The sequence below is a fragment of the Schistocerca gregaria genome, chromosome 9 (assembly GCF_023897955.1).
Source record: "Schistocerca gregaria isolate iqSchGreg1 chromosome 9, iqSchGreg1.2, whole genome shotgun sequence".
NCBI classification, from domain to species: Eukaryota; Metazoa; Arthropoda; class Insecta; order Orthoptera; family Acrididae; genus Schistocerca; species Schistocerca gregaria.
In genome coordinates this window covers 83,749,543-83,765,805 of record NC_064928.1, presented here as the reverse complement: position 1 = coordinate 83,765,805, position 16,263 = coordinate 83,749,543, and the positions used below count along the sequence as shown (strand labels likewise).

At 43.2% G+C, this 16,263-nt stretch overlaps 1 protein-coding gene across 1 annotated transcript in view; it reads right to left on the bottom strand.

Annotated features, from left to right (window-relative positions):
- LOC126291720 (sensory neuron membrane protein 1-like) overlaps nt 1–16,263 on the bottom strand; it is a 210,783-nt gene that overhangs the window by 167,335 nt on the left and 27,185 nt on the right. Inside the window, exon 2 of the mRNA XM_049985376.1 lies at nt 8,858–8,979. Within this exon, the coding sequence (XP_049841333.1) occupies nt 8,858–8,965 (108 nt within the window). The 5' untranslated portion in view covers nt 8,966–8,979. The remainder of the gene's footprint in view (nt 1–8,857; nt 8,980–16,263) is intronic.

Here is a 16,263-nt window from a genome sequence, read left to right as displayed (position 1 = left end):
CTTTCACTACACTAGCAGACAACCCAGGCAAAGAGCCCCCTATTATTATCCCACACATGAATTAGCCGGCAGTTTCGCACTCAAACTGGCAAAATGATCCGCAGTTTCGGTTGCATAGAGCTTTCTGGAGTCAAAAATGAATTTTCTACCTTTATATCACCGTTTATATGACAATCATTTCGAATGTTTGTCGAATTAACAAAATACCCGTGGTCTAGGGGTAGTGTCTTTCATTCATAATCAAAACGTCTTCGGTCCCGGGTTCGATCCATGCCACTGCCTAAATTTTTGATAAATAATCAGCATTGGCGGCCGAAGACTTCCGGCATAAGAAGTCAGCCTCATTCTGCCAACGGCAGCAGCGGATAGAGGTTCAGGGCACTCTCTTGTCCTAGGGGTGGGAAATTGCCCCTAAAGGCGGAAGAATGATCAATGATCAACGACATGAGGATGCAGAAGCCAATGGAAACCACTGCATTAAAGACACGTAACGTGTATACACAGGACATGTGGCCTGTAGTTGAAGAAGTGTCATGATGATCTCTCCATTGGCAAAAGATTCCGGAATAGTCCCCCATTCGGATCTCCGGGAGGGGACTGCCAAGGGGGAGGTTACCATGAGAAAAAGATTGAATAATCAACGAAAGGATAATGTTCTACGAGTCGGGGCGTGGAATGTCAGAAGCTTGAACGTGGTAGGGAAACTCGAAAATCTGAAAAGGGAAATGCAAAGGCTCAATCTAGATATAGTAGGGGTCAGTGAAGTGAAGTGGAAGGAAGACAAGGATTTGTGGTCAGATGAGTATCGGGTAATATCAACAGCAGCAGAAAATGGTATAACAGGTGTAGGATTCGTTATGAATAGGAAGGTAGGGCAGAGGGTGTGTTACTGTGAACAGTTCAGTGACCGGGTTGTTCTAATCAGAATCGACAGCAGACCAACACCGACAACGATAGTTCAGGTATACATGCCGACGTCGCAAGCTGAAGATGAACAGATAGAGAAAGTGTATGAGGATATTGAAAGGGTAATGCAGTATGTAAAGGGGGACGAAAATCTAATAGTCATGGGCGATGGGAATTCAGTTGTAGGGGAAGGAGTAGAAGAATAGGTTACAGGAGAATATGGGCTTGGGACAAGGAATGAAAGAGGATAAAGACTAATTGAGTTCTGTAACAAGTTTCAGCTAGTAATAGCGAATATCCTGTTCAAGAATGACAAGAGGAGGAGGAATACTTGGAAAAGGCCGGGAGATACGTGAAGATTTCAATTAGATTACTTCATGGTCAGACAGAGATTCCGAAATCAGATACTGGATTGTAAGGCGTACCCAGGAGCAGATATAGACTCAGATCACAATATAGTAGTGAGGAAGGGTAGGCTGAAGTTCAAGACATTAGACAGGAAGAATCAGTACACTAAGAAGTGGGATACGGAAGTTCTAAGGAATGACGAGATACGTTTGAAGTTCTCTAACGCTATAGATACAGCAATAAGGAATAGGCAGTAGGCAACACAGTTGAAGAGGAATGGACGTCTCTAAAAAGGGCCATCACAGAAGTTGGGAAGGAAAACATAGGTACACAGAAGGTAGCTACGAAGAAACCATGGGTAACAGAGGAAATACTTCAGTTGATTGATGAAAGGAGGAAGTACAAACATGTTCCGGGAAAATCAGGAATACAGATATACAAGTCGCTGAGGAATGAAATAAATAGGAAGTGCAGGCAAGCTAAGACGAAATGGCTGCAGGGAAAATGTGAAGACATCGAAAAAGATATGATTGTCGGAAGGACAGACTCAGCATATAGGAAAGTTAAAACAACCTTTGGTGACATTAAAAGCAGCGGTGGTAACATTAAGAGTGAAACGGGAATTCCACTGTTAAATGCAGAGGAGAGAGCAGATAGGTGGAAAGAATACATTGAAAGCCTCTATGAGGGTGAAGATTTGTCTGATGTGATAGAAGAAGAAACAGGAGTCGATTTAGAAGAGATAGGGGGTCCAGTATTAGAATCGGTATTTTAAAGAGGGTTGGAGGACTTACGGTCAAATAAGGCAGAAGGGATAGATAACATTCCATCAGAATTTCTAAAATCATTAGGGGAAGTGGCAACAAAACGACTATTCACGTTGGTGTGTAGAATATATTAGTCTGGCGACATACCATCTGACTTTCGGAAAAGCATCATCCACACAATTCCGAAGACGGAAAGAGCTGACAAGTGCGAGAATTATCGCACAATCTTCTTAACAGCTCATGCATCGAAGCTGCTTACAAGAATAATATACAGAAGAATGGAAAAGAAAATTGAGAATGCGCTAGGTGTCGATCAGTTTGGCTTTAGGAAAAGTAAAGGCACGAGAGAGGCAATTCTGACATTACGGCTAATAATGGAAGCAAGGCTAAAGAAAAATCAAGACACGTTCATAGGATTTGTCGACCTGGAAAAAGCGTTCGACAATATAAAATGGTGCAAGCTGTTCAAGATTCTGAAAAAAGTAGGGGTAAGCTATAGGGAGAGACATGTCATATACAATATGTACAACAACCAAGAGGGAATAATAAGAGTGGACGATCAAGAACGAAGTGCTCGTATTAAGAAGGGTGTAAGACAAGGCTGTAGCCTTTCGCCGCTACTCTTCAATCTGTACACCGTGGAAGCAATGATGGAAATAAAAGAAAGTTTCAGGAGTGTAATTAAAATACAAGGTGAAAGGATATCAATTATACGATTCGCTGATGCCATTGCTATCCTGAGTGAAAGTGAAGAAGAATTAAATGATCTGCTGAACGGAATGAACAGTCTAATGAGTACACAGTATGGTTTCAGAGTAAATCGGAGAAAGACGAAGGTAGTGAGAAGTAGTAGAAATGAGAACAGCGAGAAACTTAACATCAGGATTGATGGTCACCAAGTCAATGAAGTTAAGGAATTCAGCTACCTAGGCAGTAAAATAACCAATGACGGACGGAGCAAGGAGGACATCAAAAGCAGACTCGGTATGGCAAAAAAGGCATTTCTGGCCAAGAGAAGTCTACTAATATCAAATACCGGCCTTAATCTGAGGAAGAAATTTCTGAGGATGTACGTCTGGAGTACAGCATTGTATGGTAGTGAAACATTGACTATGGGAAAACCGGAACAGAAGAGAATCGAAGCATTTGAGATGTGGTGCTATAGACGAATGTTGAAAATTAGGTGGACTGATAAGGTAAGGAATGAGGAGGTTCTACGCAGAATCGGAGAGGAAAGGAATATGTGGAAAACACTGATAAGGAGAAGGGACCGGATGATAGGACATCTGCTGAGATATGAGGGAATGACTTCCATGGTACTAGAGGGAGCTGTAGAGGGCAAAAACTGTAGAGGAAGACAGAGATTGGAATACGTTAAGCAGATAATTGAGGACGTAGGTTGCAAGTGCTACTCTGAGATGAAGAGGTTAGCACAGGAAAGAATTTCGTGGCGGGCCGCATCAAACCAGTCAGTAGACTGATGACAAATACTGTTTTCAGTATTTTTTTAGTCTTTGTCTATATTTTTTTTAGTTCTCCTTTAATATTTGTATTATCTATTCCTATTTTATGTCTGTATCATAGATATTTATAGGCATCTATTTTTTTCCATCGCTTCTATGCAGTCGCTGTGGTTATCCAATATCTAATCTTCTTGTTTAGTGTGTTTTCCCTTGACTATGCTATTTTTCTTTCTTTCTCCTTCTTCTTCTTTTTATTATTATTATTATTACAATTTATTATTATTATTATTATTATTATTATTATATCATTATTTTATTTTATTTTTCTTTGTTAAAGATCCAAAAGCTCTTCACATATTGTGAGGCGAATGTCTTTCATGAGCCGTGGGACGAATTTGGTGGCAACACGACTCATTCCCGAACGCTTTGTCAGGATTTAATGACGTGTTCCAACTGAAATATTACATTCTTCGGCACTCTCTCGGACAGTCGGTCTTCGGTAGGCAAGCACAATTTCTTTGACGTTCCTGACATGAAGATCGTCCTTGGACGTCGAAGGGGATCATGAAAGTGGCTCATCTTCAGCTTCCCTATGGCCATTTTCAAACTGCGTGAACCATTCGTAAGACCGAGTACGGATTAAACGCTCGTAACCGTTCCGTCTCGAAATTCGCAAACTGTGCGGCACAGCTGTCTACTTAGTACAGCGCTGAACAATAACTAACAGACATACAACAATGAAACTTCCGGCAGTTTCACATTAAACAAAAGTGTGTGGAGGGATGCCAACCGTATTTCGCTCCAACACACCATTGGCGAGAAATTATGAATGCTCTGCAATTTTTTGAACAGACATCGTATACGGTTATAAACTTACATTGACTCCAATTTTCTCTCCTCGGTGCTTCAATACTTTTGTCATTAAGTTTAATGCAAAAGAACTTCAGAAAAGGTGGAAGATCTGATGACAACAAAAAAGATTTTCATTTCTAAGATTTGCCAAATAGCACCTATGCTGATGCAATCCCCCGGAAGTTTTCTTACCTTTCTTTACGATGAATCTGGCTTTTCGGCAAGTACATCGTTTTTATTAGATATTTTTTTGGATACCTGGCTTCCGGAGCAGTTATTCTATACCGATTAGTTTGGTTTTTCTGTCTTGATGTTACTTCAACGGAAGAGTCATTTTAACCAGACACGTTTCACTTTAATTTACGAATCATATTTTACTTCGTGTTTACGTGTTCTGAAGTCCTCTGCATTTTCTTCCAAAAGAAACAGCGGTGGTCTTTATGTAAGCACAAGGAAAAAACACCGGTGACCACTAAGGGCTATTTCTAAATTATAGTGAAACACGTCTAACGAAAAATACTCTTCAACATCCACATCTGCATGATTACTCTGCAATTCACAATTAATTTCTCACTCTCGAACAGCACACGGAAAACAATCCGCGTGGCCTGTGATTTCTCTAATTTTATTACCATGATCATTTCTGCCTATGGAAGTGCACGCCTGAAAAATATTTTGCATTCGGAGAAGAAGGTTGTTTAAAATTTTGTGAAATGATCGCCGCTACGAAAATCGCTTTTCCTTTAGTGATTGCCACTCCAATTCACGTATCGTACCCGTGACTTTCTCTCAATTATTTCTCCATAATACAAAACGGTCGTCTCTTCTTTGAACGTTTTCGATGTTCTCCGTTAAATTGGCTGATACGGATCCCACACCATAAAGCAATACTCCAGAAGAGGACGGACAAGCGTAGTGTAGGCAGTCTCTTAACACACCTTTTGCATCATCTAAGTGTTCTGCCAATAAAACGCTTTCTTTGGTTCGCCTTACCCGCAGCCATATATATGTGACCGTTCCAACTTAACGTTGCTCGCAATTTTAATTGTTAGGTATTTAGTTGAATTGTCAGTCCTTAAATCTGTGTGATTTGTCATGTAACTGAAATTTAACGGATGCGCTCATACTTTTCATTATTTAGATTCAATGGTCACTTTTCGCACCTCGCACCAATCTTGTCTAAATCATTTTGCAATTGGGTTCGATCTTCTGGTGACGTTAATAGACGATAAACGACAGCTTCGTCTGAAAACCATCTAAGAGGGCTGCTCAGATTGTCTGCTAAGTCGTTTATCTATATTACAAATAGCAGAGGGCCTATAACATTTCCCTGGCGAACGCCAGATAGCCTTACTCGGTTACTTTCCGTCAATTACTATGAACTGTGAAGTTTCTGGCAGTATATCACGAATACAGTCGCACAGCTGAGACGATAGTCCATGTTGTTCTTGTTGTTGTTGTTGTTGTTGTGGTCTTCAGTCCTGAGACTGGTTTGGTGCAGCTCTCCATACTATTCTATCCTGTGCAAGCTTCTTCATCTCCCAGTAACTACTGCAGTCTACATCCTTCTGAATCTGCTTAGTGTATTCATCTCTTGGTCTCCCTCTACGATTTTTACCCTACACGCTGCACCCCATTACTAAATTGGTGATCCCTTGATGCCTTAGAACATGTCCTACCAACCGATCCCTTCTTCTAGTCAAGTTGTGCCACAAACTTCTCTTCTCCCCAATCCTATTCAATACTTCCTCATTAGTTATGTGATCTACCCATCTAATCATCAGCATTCTTCTGTAGCACCACATTTCGAATGCTTCTATTCTCTTCTTGTCCAAATATTTCTCGTCCATGTTTCACTTCCATACATGACTACACTCCAAACAAATACTTTCAGAAACGACTTCCTGACACTTAAATCTATACTTGATGTTAACAAATTTCTCTTCTTCAGAAACGCTTTCCTTGCCATTGCCAGTCTACATTTTATATCCTCTCTACTTCGACCATCATCAGTTATATTGCTCCCCAAACAGCAAAACTCCTTTACTACTTTAAGTGTCTCATTTACTAATCTAATTCCCTCAGCATCTCCCGACTTAATTCCACTACATTCCATTATCCTCGTTTTGCTTTTGTTGATGTTCATCTTATACCCTCCTTTCAAGACACTGTCCATTCCGTTCAACTGCTCTTCCAAGTCCTTTGCTGTCTATGACTGAATTACAATGTCATCAGCGGACCTCAAAGTTTTTATTTCTTCTCCATGGATTTTAATGCCTACTGCGAACTTTCCTTTGTTTCCTTTACTGCTTGCTCAATAAACAGTTTGAATAGCATCGGGAAGAGGCTACAACCCTGTCTCACTCCCTTCCCAACCACTGCTTCCCTTTCATGTCCCTCGACTCTTATAACTGCCATCTGGTTTCTGTACAAATTGTAAATAGCCTTTCGCTGCCTGTATTTTACCCCTGCCACCTTCAGAATTTGAAAGAGGGTATTCCAGTCAATAATGTCAAAAGCTTTCTCTATGTCTACAAATGCTAGAAACGTACGTTTCCCTTTCCTTTATCTGTCTTCTAAGGTGAGTTGTAGGGTCAGTATTGCCTCACGTGTTCCAACATTTCTACGGAATCCAAACTGATCTTCCCCGAGGTCGACTTCTATCAGTTCTTCCATTCGTCTGTAAAGAATTCGCGTTATTATTTTGCAGCTGTGACTTATTAAACTGATGGTTCGGTAATTTTCACATCTATCAACACCTGATTTCTTTGGGATTGAAGTTATTATACTCTTCTTGAAGTCTGAGGGTATTTCGCCTGTCTCATACATCTTGCTCACCAGATGGTAGAGTTTTGTCAGGACTGGCTCTCCCAAGGCCGTCAGTAGTTCTAATGGAATGTTGTCTACTCCCGGGGCCTTGTTTCGACTTAGGATAGTCCATAGGCATCCAATTTGTCTAGAGTTAGCTCTTGGTGTCGAAAGCGTTTTGGAAGTCCAGATATACGGAACGCATTTTGAGATCTCATCTTAAACTGTAGTAAGCTTGAGACTAAAAAATACAATAATAATTGGCATCTTTTTCAGTCCTTCGAGTTTTCCTGCTGCCAATTCACTTAACCTTTATATTAATTGGCAGAATTAAACGTACGAGTCAGACCAAGTTCAACCAGGATCAACATGGTTTTAACGAAGGACACAACGGCTGGGATAGCAGTGGACCTGGTTTACACCTATGGTTTTGGTTTTACGGCTAAAAACGGAACCCATACGGGGTCACTTTGTTCACCGTCTGCCAACCCGACTGTTAAGTCATTTTTCTCAGGAGCGGCTAGACGTATCACGCTGAAATGAATATCACATACGAAGCTGTAGGGTGGCATGGCGGTGTAAAAACACCTAGCTTCTAAGTTAGTGTAATCAAAAGGTATGGCACTTTCTGTCGCATATTTTGGTATTCGCAAACTCACTCATTGAAACCTATAGGATGCTTTTCATTGACCTAGAATCTTGAATTTTTTTAAGAAACGTATTTTCACAGTGCAAGTAAAGGAAGAAATAGGAAAATAGTTAATTTTTAATTGTATCAATCGCGAGAAAGTTTTTAGTTGTCATTTGTTATCCGAGTGTCTGTTCTCCTGTTAAGACACCCTTGCCTCAGCAATTACCCTAGCAAATGCGAAATTACAGAAGAAATGTAAACTTAGCTTAAAACAGGGGAGAGGGAGGGAGGGATTGGGGAGGGAGGCCGTGGGGGGAGGAATGGAGGGAGGGAGGGGGGAAGGAGAGAGGGAGGGAGGAGTGAGGGAGTGGGGGAGGGAGAGAAGGAGGGGGAGGTGGAGGGAGACAGGGAAGGGGAGGGAGGAGAGAGGGAGAAGCGAGGAGGAGATGGAGAGATAGAGATGGGGGGAGTAGATGGACAGAGTGGGGAGGAGAAGATGGACTAGTAGAAGAGTAGAATAAAAAAATAAATGCTAGCCATGCTACTGAGTGGTGCAGCTACTAACAGAGATTCAGTTGGGCTGCAATTAACGTACGGTAACAAATCTTGGTATTTTACCGTGATAACGTTGAATCCATTTATCGCCGAAAAAAAATGGTGCCAGTTTTGGCCACCAGGTGCAAAGCTGTCGCTGTAAGCATCTCATCGACGTCTATGGAGCTCATATTGAACAATTTGTGTAAGCCGTGGTTAATGATAACATCAGTATTATGACTTTCTCACTTGTTTGATGTTTTCTCCCCACATCTCACTCATAATCCATTACACAAGGGAACATTTCTGTATGTCTTTCTTGCATTCACAGCACCAGATACGCATCCGATGGCCAGATTTGAAAACAATATTTTTTCCCAGATTACATTAACGCGCTGTAATATCTACTACGTTTCCCTGCTGTACGACAATTACAGCCCACACTGGACCTCTGTGAGTGGCTGGACTTTAATCGATCCAGTACGGAGGTAAGAACGTTTAGGCAATTATTCTGTTTGACGGTGCGCACCGGGAAGTGCGATACTCACGGAGGCTATCTGGCTGGAGATGAGCTTGGGCATCCCGTACCAGCCGGCGACCACAGCCATGAAGAAGACGCCTCCCCCTCCAGCTGCGAGACCCACGGGCAGCTGCATGGCGGTCCCACTGTCTGGAAACACAGGGAAAAAGTTCTCGGTGAATTAGAGGCGGTGCTAGCAAAAGCTGCGTCCAAACAGTTATAACTCGAGCCAAATGACTGCGTCGACTCCATATTACAATGTGGCAGTGTTGAGAGTTGGCAGTCTACACCCAGCCACGCAGGAAAGGCCCCTGTTTCTACACTCAGGCTCATTAATTAAGGATAATTGCAGAATGTGGTGCCACACAACGTGGCACTACACAAAACTGGCGCTAATAGCATAGGCACATAGGAAACACACAGATCTCTAAGTCCATGGTACTGGTGATAAGTTGAGAAAACCGTCCCGAAACACATGTGCTACAAAACGCCACTGTTTCTAGCGCATGTACCCCGACATCAGTATGGGATATGATCACCATCCACACGTACACAGGCCGCACAACGGGTTGGCATACTCTGGATCAGGTGGTCGAGCAGCTGCTGGGGTATAGCCTCCCATTATTTCACCAGTGCCTGTCGTAGCTTCTGAAGTGTTGTTGGGGTTTGAAGATGTGCAGCGAATAAGGGATATGATCATCATGCAAACGAACACAAGCCGCACAACGGGTTGGCATAGTCTGGATCAGGTGGTCGAGCAGCTGCTGGGGTATAGCCTCCCATTATTATAGCAGTGCCTGTCGGAGCTCCTGAAGTCTCGTAGGGGTTTGAAGATGTGCAGCGATACGTCGACCAAGAGCATCCCAGACGTGCTCGATGGGGTTTAGGTCTGAAGAACAGGTAGGCACTCCATTCGCCTGATATCTTCTGTTTCAAGGTGCTCTTGCACGATGACAGCTTGGTGGGGCCGTGCGTTATCACCCATTAGGAGGATGGTGGGACCCACTGCACCCCTGGAAAGGCGCAAATTGACGTCCCGATGCACCTGACCTGTTACAGTTCTTCTGTCAAAGACATGCAGGGGTGTACGTGAACCAATCATAATCCCACCCCATCAAAGCACGTCCTCCATACAGTTCCCTTTCAAGGACATTAAGGGGTTGGTATCTGGTTCCTGCTTCACGCCAGATGAAACCCCGGCGAAAATCACTGTTCAGACTATACGTCGACTAGTCCGTTAACATAACCTGGGACCACTGCTCCAATGGCCATGTACTGTGTTCATGACGCCAGGGTTTATGGGCTACCCTGTGAGCAGGGCTCTGTGGAATTCACCTTGCAGGTCTCCGGGCGAGTAAACCATGTCTGTTCACGTGTCCTCAGAGTCTTTCACGACGACATACATGAATAAAACGTTCTCGGTTTTCCAGCCGCTCCGCTAGCTGTCCGGGTCGACCTGAGCGCGCGCGACACATTGGATCGATCTGATTGACTGCTGATTATGTCATTATGCCTATATAAGCGGAAGACCGTAACAGCCCCGTCAGTCAGTGAACTTCTGATGACGATGGCGGAAATGGCCGACGAAAGCTCGAGCATTTTATTCGAATTGACGCGGCTGGAAAATCGAGAACGCTTTTTCATGTCTGTTCAGTCGTCTGTAGACTATGTGTCTGGAGACAACTGTTCCAGTGGCTGCGCTAAGGTCCCGAGCAAGGCTACTTGCAGTACTCCGTGGCCGTGTGCGGGCACTGATGGTGCGATATCGGTCTTCTTGTGGTGTTGTACACCGTGGACGTCCCGTGCTGTAGCGCCTGGACACGTTTCCTGTCTGCTGGAATCGTTGCCATAATCTTCAGATCACACTTTGTGGCACACGGAGGGACCGTGCTACGATCTGCTGTGTTTGACCAGCCTCCAGCCGCCCTCGTATTCTACCCTTCATAACGTCCTCAATATGTGTTCCTTGATCCATTTTCGACACACGGTCACCATTAGCATGTCTGAAAATGTCTGCACACTTACTCTTACCGTGCTACGATCTGCTGTGATTGACCAGCCTCCAGCCGCCCTCGTATTCTACCCTTCATAACGTCCTCAATATGTGTTCCTTGATCCATTTTCGACACACGGTCACCATTAGCATGTCTGAAAATGTCTGCACACTTACTCTCACTGCACCGAACTCTTACATGCACCAGCACACCTATGCGTATGTGGACTGCTGACGGCGCCACCGCGCGCAGGTCAAATGCACCGCATGGTCATACATAGAGGTGATTTAAACCCACAAACCGCCAACGAGAGCGTTGTTTAACCATGTATCAGCAATAATTTTTTACCTACACAACAGGCATCGGACAGAGCACACTGCAGCTGAGAGGGAAGTGAGCACGTGGACACCAATGGCAAGTAACACCTCCTCTTCCCTTTATAACAGACTAGTCCAGGGATGAAGACGGCCTACGTGTTTCTTCAGTTTCCTCAGGTTTGTCATTTCTAGCTGCCATCGCTCATTTGTGAATACGTCCTGTAGAACTACCACACCGCAGTGACGTTGGCTGCTGCGTTTCACCCGCTGTTGCAATTAGTTCAAATGGTTCAAATCGCTCTGAGCTCTTTGGGACTTAACTACTGTGGTCATCAGTCCCCTAGAACTTAAAACTACTTAAACCTAACTAACCTAAGGACATCACATACATCCATGCCCGAGGCAGGATTCTAACCTGCGACCGTAGCAGTCGCGCGGTTCCGGACTGCGCACCTAGAACCGCGAGACCACCGCGGCCGGCGTTGCAATTAGTGCCAGATATTCCGCATGGAACTGCAATCGGGTGATCTACCATGCCGGAGTTTTCGTCAAACTAGGAACCTATGTGTGCGACCCTGTGGACAAGGGTAGAGACCACACTTACCACGACGTAGAAGAAAGAGCAACACTCGGTCACCAACAATATTCATGGTCATCTAGAACGCGTGGGTCCAATTCATGGGCTGAAATCGTCTCTAATGCCGGGTGCGGCAGTGAAACGAGCGATTTTGGAACCTCACCAGTGACAGAAATTTGTTCACAGAGATATAAATACAACATGAATCTACAATGCTTATAATTTAAAGTGCCTATAACTTGAAAATGACATCTTCTCCTTTACATATTTGTAGTCTTTTACGGAAGTTAGCACCATATCTTGCAGGAGTGGCGCCGGAATTCGATTAACTTCTGCAAAACTGTGGTAGGAAATGCAGATGGTCGACTTCGCTTTATTGGGAGAATTATAGGAAAGAGTAGTTCACCTGTATAGGAGACCACATACAGGACGCTGGTGCGACTTATTCTTGAGTACTGCTCGAGTCTTTGGGATCAATACCAGGTTGGATTGATGGAAGACATCGAGGCGACTGGTAAGTTCGAACAACACGAAAGTGTTATGGAGATGCTTCAGGAACTGAAATGGGAATACGTGGAGGGAACGCGACATTCTTTTCGAGAAACACTACTGAGAAAATTTAGAGAATCGGCATTTGAAGCTGATTGCCGAATATTCTACTGCCACCAACATACAACGCGAGGATGGTCCACGACGATAAAGATACGAGAAATTAATTGCGAGTGGAACAGGAGGAGAAATGACAAGTAGTTGTACAGACTATCCTTAGCCACGCACTGTACTGTGGCTTGCGGATTATCTATGTACGAGGGTTGGAACTTTAATAGTGGTAACTATTTACATACAGCTCGTACAAAATAGAAACGGGTTTCAAAGTTTTACAGACCTTCAGAGGAGTCACTAGCATTGTGTATAACCCATTGCCAGTGCTGTGGAAGTCGTAAGTTACTCTTAGCAGTGCCAGTTGTGTTGACAGTTCGATTGGCGCGGTCTATTGCCCGACGAATTAGTAGCCAGTTCTGAAGCGAATGCCGTGAAGCTTTTCCTTCAGTTTAGAAATCGAGTTGAGCTCACGAGGGCTTAAGTCAGGGGAGTGCTGTAGGTGGTACAGCACTTAGAAGCCTCATCAGTCAAATCAGTAACAGCTTGCACTTTACGTGCTTGAGCACTGTCCTGCAAAATGACGGTCAGGTCCTGCAGAAAGTGTGATCACTTCTGTCTCTAAGCTGTTCGTAGGTTGTGTCCCAAAAATGAACAGCATAGAGAAGACAGAAGTGGTGACACTTTCTGCAGGAACTGACCATCATTCTGCATGACAATACTCAAGCACGTACAGTGCAAGCTGTTACTGATTTGTTTGACTGATGGGGATTCTAAGTGCTCTGTCACCTACTGCAGCCTCCTGACTTAAGCCCTCGTGACTTCAAATCGATTTCTAAACTGAAGGAAACACTTCACGGCATTCGCTTCAGAACTGCTACAAATTCGTCGGGCAATAGACCTCGCCAATTGAACTGTCAACACAACTGGCAATGCTAAGAGTAACTTACGACTTCCACAGCACTGGCAACGGGTTACACAAATGCTGGTGACTCCTCTGAAGGTCTGTAAAACTTTGAAACCCGTATCTATTTTGTACGAGCTGTAAATAAACAGTTGCCACTGTTAAATTTCCAACCCTCCTAGATGTAGATGTAGATGCAGATGTAGAATTGATACTTCGGTTCCTGAATGATCAGTGGTGGGTCACACCGTAATATCTAAAACTTCAAATCACTCCAAAGGGAGAAATCAGGGTATCTTGGAGGCCAGGAAGCGTCCCTGTTCTGCGAGATGGGATGACGACAGAAGATGTCCTGTAGCGTATTAACGGAATGCCATGGAGTATAGCATGTGGCCCCATCTTCTTGGAAGAATGTACTTCCAGTTACAGGAAGATCAACAAGCTGTCGGACTAGCAAATGGTCCAACATGTGAATATAATGTTTTGTGTTCACAGTAGTAGCGTCGTCTACAAAAGATGAGGCCCTATGATTCCAAATGATGAGACGCCACACCACATTACCACCTTCGGACTGTGGAGTGTAACAAAGAATTTCAGGACTTTCACGTGGCTAATATCTAAAATTTTTGCTTGTTAACGGTGCCTGACACATAGAAATTGGTCTCATCGCTCATCATCAGATTTACGCAAAGGCGTTGCTTGTCATTCACGAGTTCCAACGATTTCTGGCAGAAGCATAGACTCTTTGGGAGATTGTCCATATTCGGCTTTTTCACTCTCTGAATCTTACATGGTGATATCTCAATTCTCTGTACAATATTCACAATAACTGCTATCTGACACGTCAGTATGTAGTGCGTGCTTGCGTTCGGAATGCCTGCGACTTCATCTGCAGGCTTCTTCCAGTTTTGCAACATTCTCTGATGTGCACACACCTTTTGCTCATACACTCCTCTTTCACACTATATCACCCGTTTCCTCAAAGTCCTGTATCCAAATTTCATAGCATGTACCGACGGGACTAAGGCTTGATGTGCTAGGTTGTAATGAGCGGGAAATACACGTAGCTGTCCCCATTTTGTAAAACGCCTTCACGATAACATCGCGCTGGTCACCACTCCACAACGCCATCTCAACGAAATATGAATATCATGGTCAATGTCAAACGTTTGTTGCCCAAATGGGAGCACACCTTAGAGATAAACACATCTAGCATTTTGCTAAACACAAGTGAGTTATCTTGGGCATATTAGAAGTCAAGAAAGATTGTGAACAGCTCCTCGACTAACATATGTGGTATGTGATTTTCCGACACCACAAACTATTAAACAATTACAGTCGTTTCTTGGATTATGCTGTTATCATCTAAAGTCATGAAGCTACTAGACATAGGTGTTAGTTTTCAGTGGACAACACAGTGTCGAGAAGCGTTTGAGAAACTGAAGGAGATAAAATCAGTTACTGTGTTAATATTACCTGGCTTCGAACAGGAATTCACATATTCATGTGATTCTTTGGGTTGTATTTAAGTGATAAGGTTGACAGGAAAGAAAATCTGGTGGCATATGCATCCATGAAATAGAATAAGGCTAAAAGTAGTATTAGACAACTGAAAAAGAAATGTTAGTAATTATTTACAGAACCTCTATTTTCGTTGCTATTTGTACGGTTGGAAATTCAGATTACAGGCCTCATGTCTTTGGAATAGTTATTAGGTTTGAACGAACCATCAAGTTAGTAAATGACATGGGCATTATAATTAAGTTAGTTCGACTATGAAGTGTTTCACAAGCCAGGAGCCAAACGCACAAATGCTCATACTGTAAGTAGGAAGGCAGCAATTTTACAAGTAGCAAGTGGCAGCCAGGCAGACTGGATAAAGGCACAATCAGCTGAAAGTGAGTGTCCAATAGTTTCGAATGCAACCTCAGCTTGAAACGCAAGAATACCTGCTATGCAGAACTACGAAGTCAGCACATTGTAGTTCCTACAGTACTGACATCAAAGCTATTACGGCAAGCACATGACCACATCTTATCGGGTCACAAAGGGAAAAGAACAACTGATAGGCATCTAGTTGAAAGATTTTGGTGTAAAATGGCTACCAGTAATGTAGAGCGGATTGCAGTCGTCAGGAAATTGATTTACAGAGACTACCAGAAGCTGACAAACCATTTTCTATTCTAAGATGTTTTAGGACCTTTTAATAGAACGCAAGTGGGTAATAAATATTTGCTTACCTTGTTGGATGATTTTCCACGATATTTAGTTATGGTGGCCATATCGGATAAGAAGGCGAGTACATTAGCATACACCATGGTAACAACTGGTTACTGAAATTTGGTGTGGCAGAAACCTTTATTACAGACCAGGGAGGTAACTTTGTATCCAAATAATGAAACAGTTATGTCATTTATTGAAAATGATGTAGTTGCAGACCAGCCTGTTCCATCAGAATGAGACAGACAGAATGAGTTCACCATGCTTTATCCAAAATATTAAGCCTAATGGCTTAAATGGAAAGTATATTCAAGTTTTGTTGTCAGTGCTCATAATTCAAAATTTCATGCCGGAACTGGGCACTTGCCATACAACATCGTATTGGGCTACAAATGTCGTCACCTTCTGACGTAGTTCAACCTAAACTGGGCCTATAGAGAGCACCTGTGAAAATTTTGCGAAGAATTGATAGAAATTTCGGAAAGCGTAAGGCATGCAACGCAAAAGCTTTAGCGAAGGAAGAATGTATTGGGCAATGGAAATGTCAACTACCACACATAGAAGAAGACAGTGGGTGTTACTTCCTAATCTTTATACTCCTTAAGCTAAAACGATAAAGTTTTCACAAAATATAATGGGCACAACCAAGTTATCGAAATGACTTCGCCAGTCAACCTAAAATTACAGTGGCCAACTAGTGCTTCCGTAGTCCATATAACTAGCGTCAAGCCGTTTAGAAGTGAAATTGATGAACTACGGCAGATTTATTCAGTCGTTGCGGAAAGAAGAATTACCAAGGTGATAGGAACAGCAGAGAAAGGT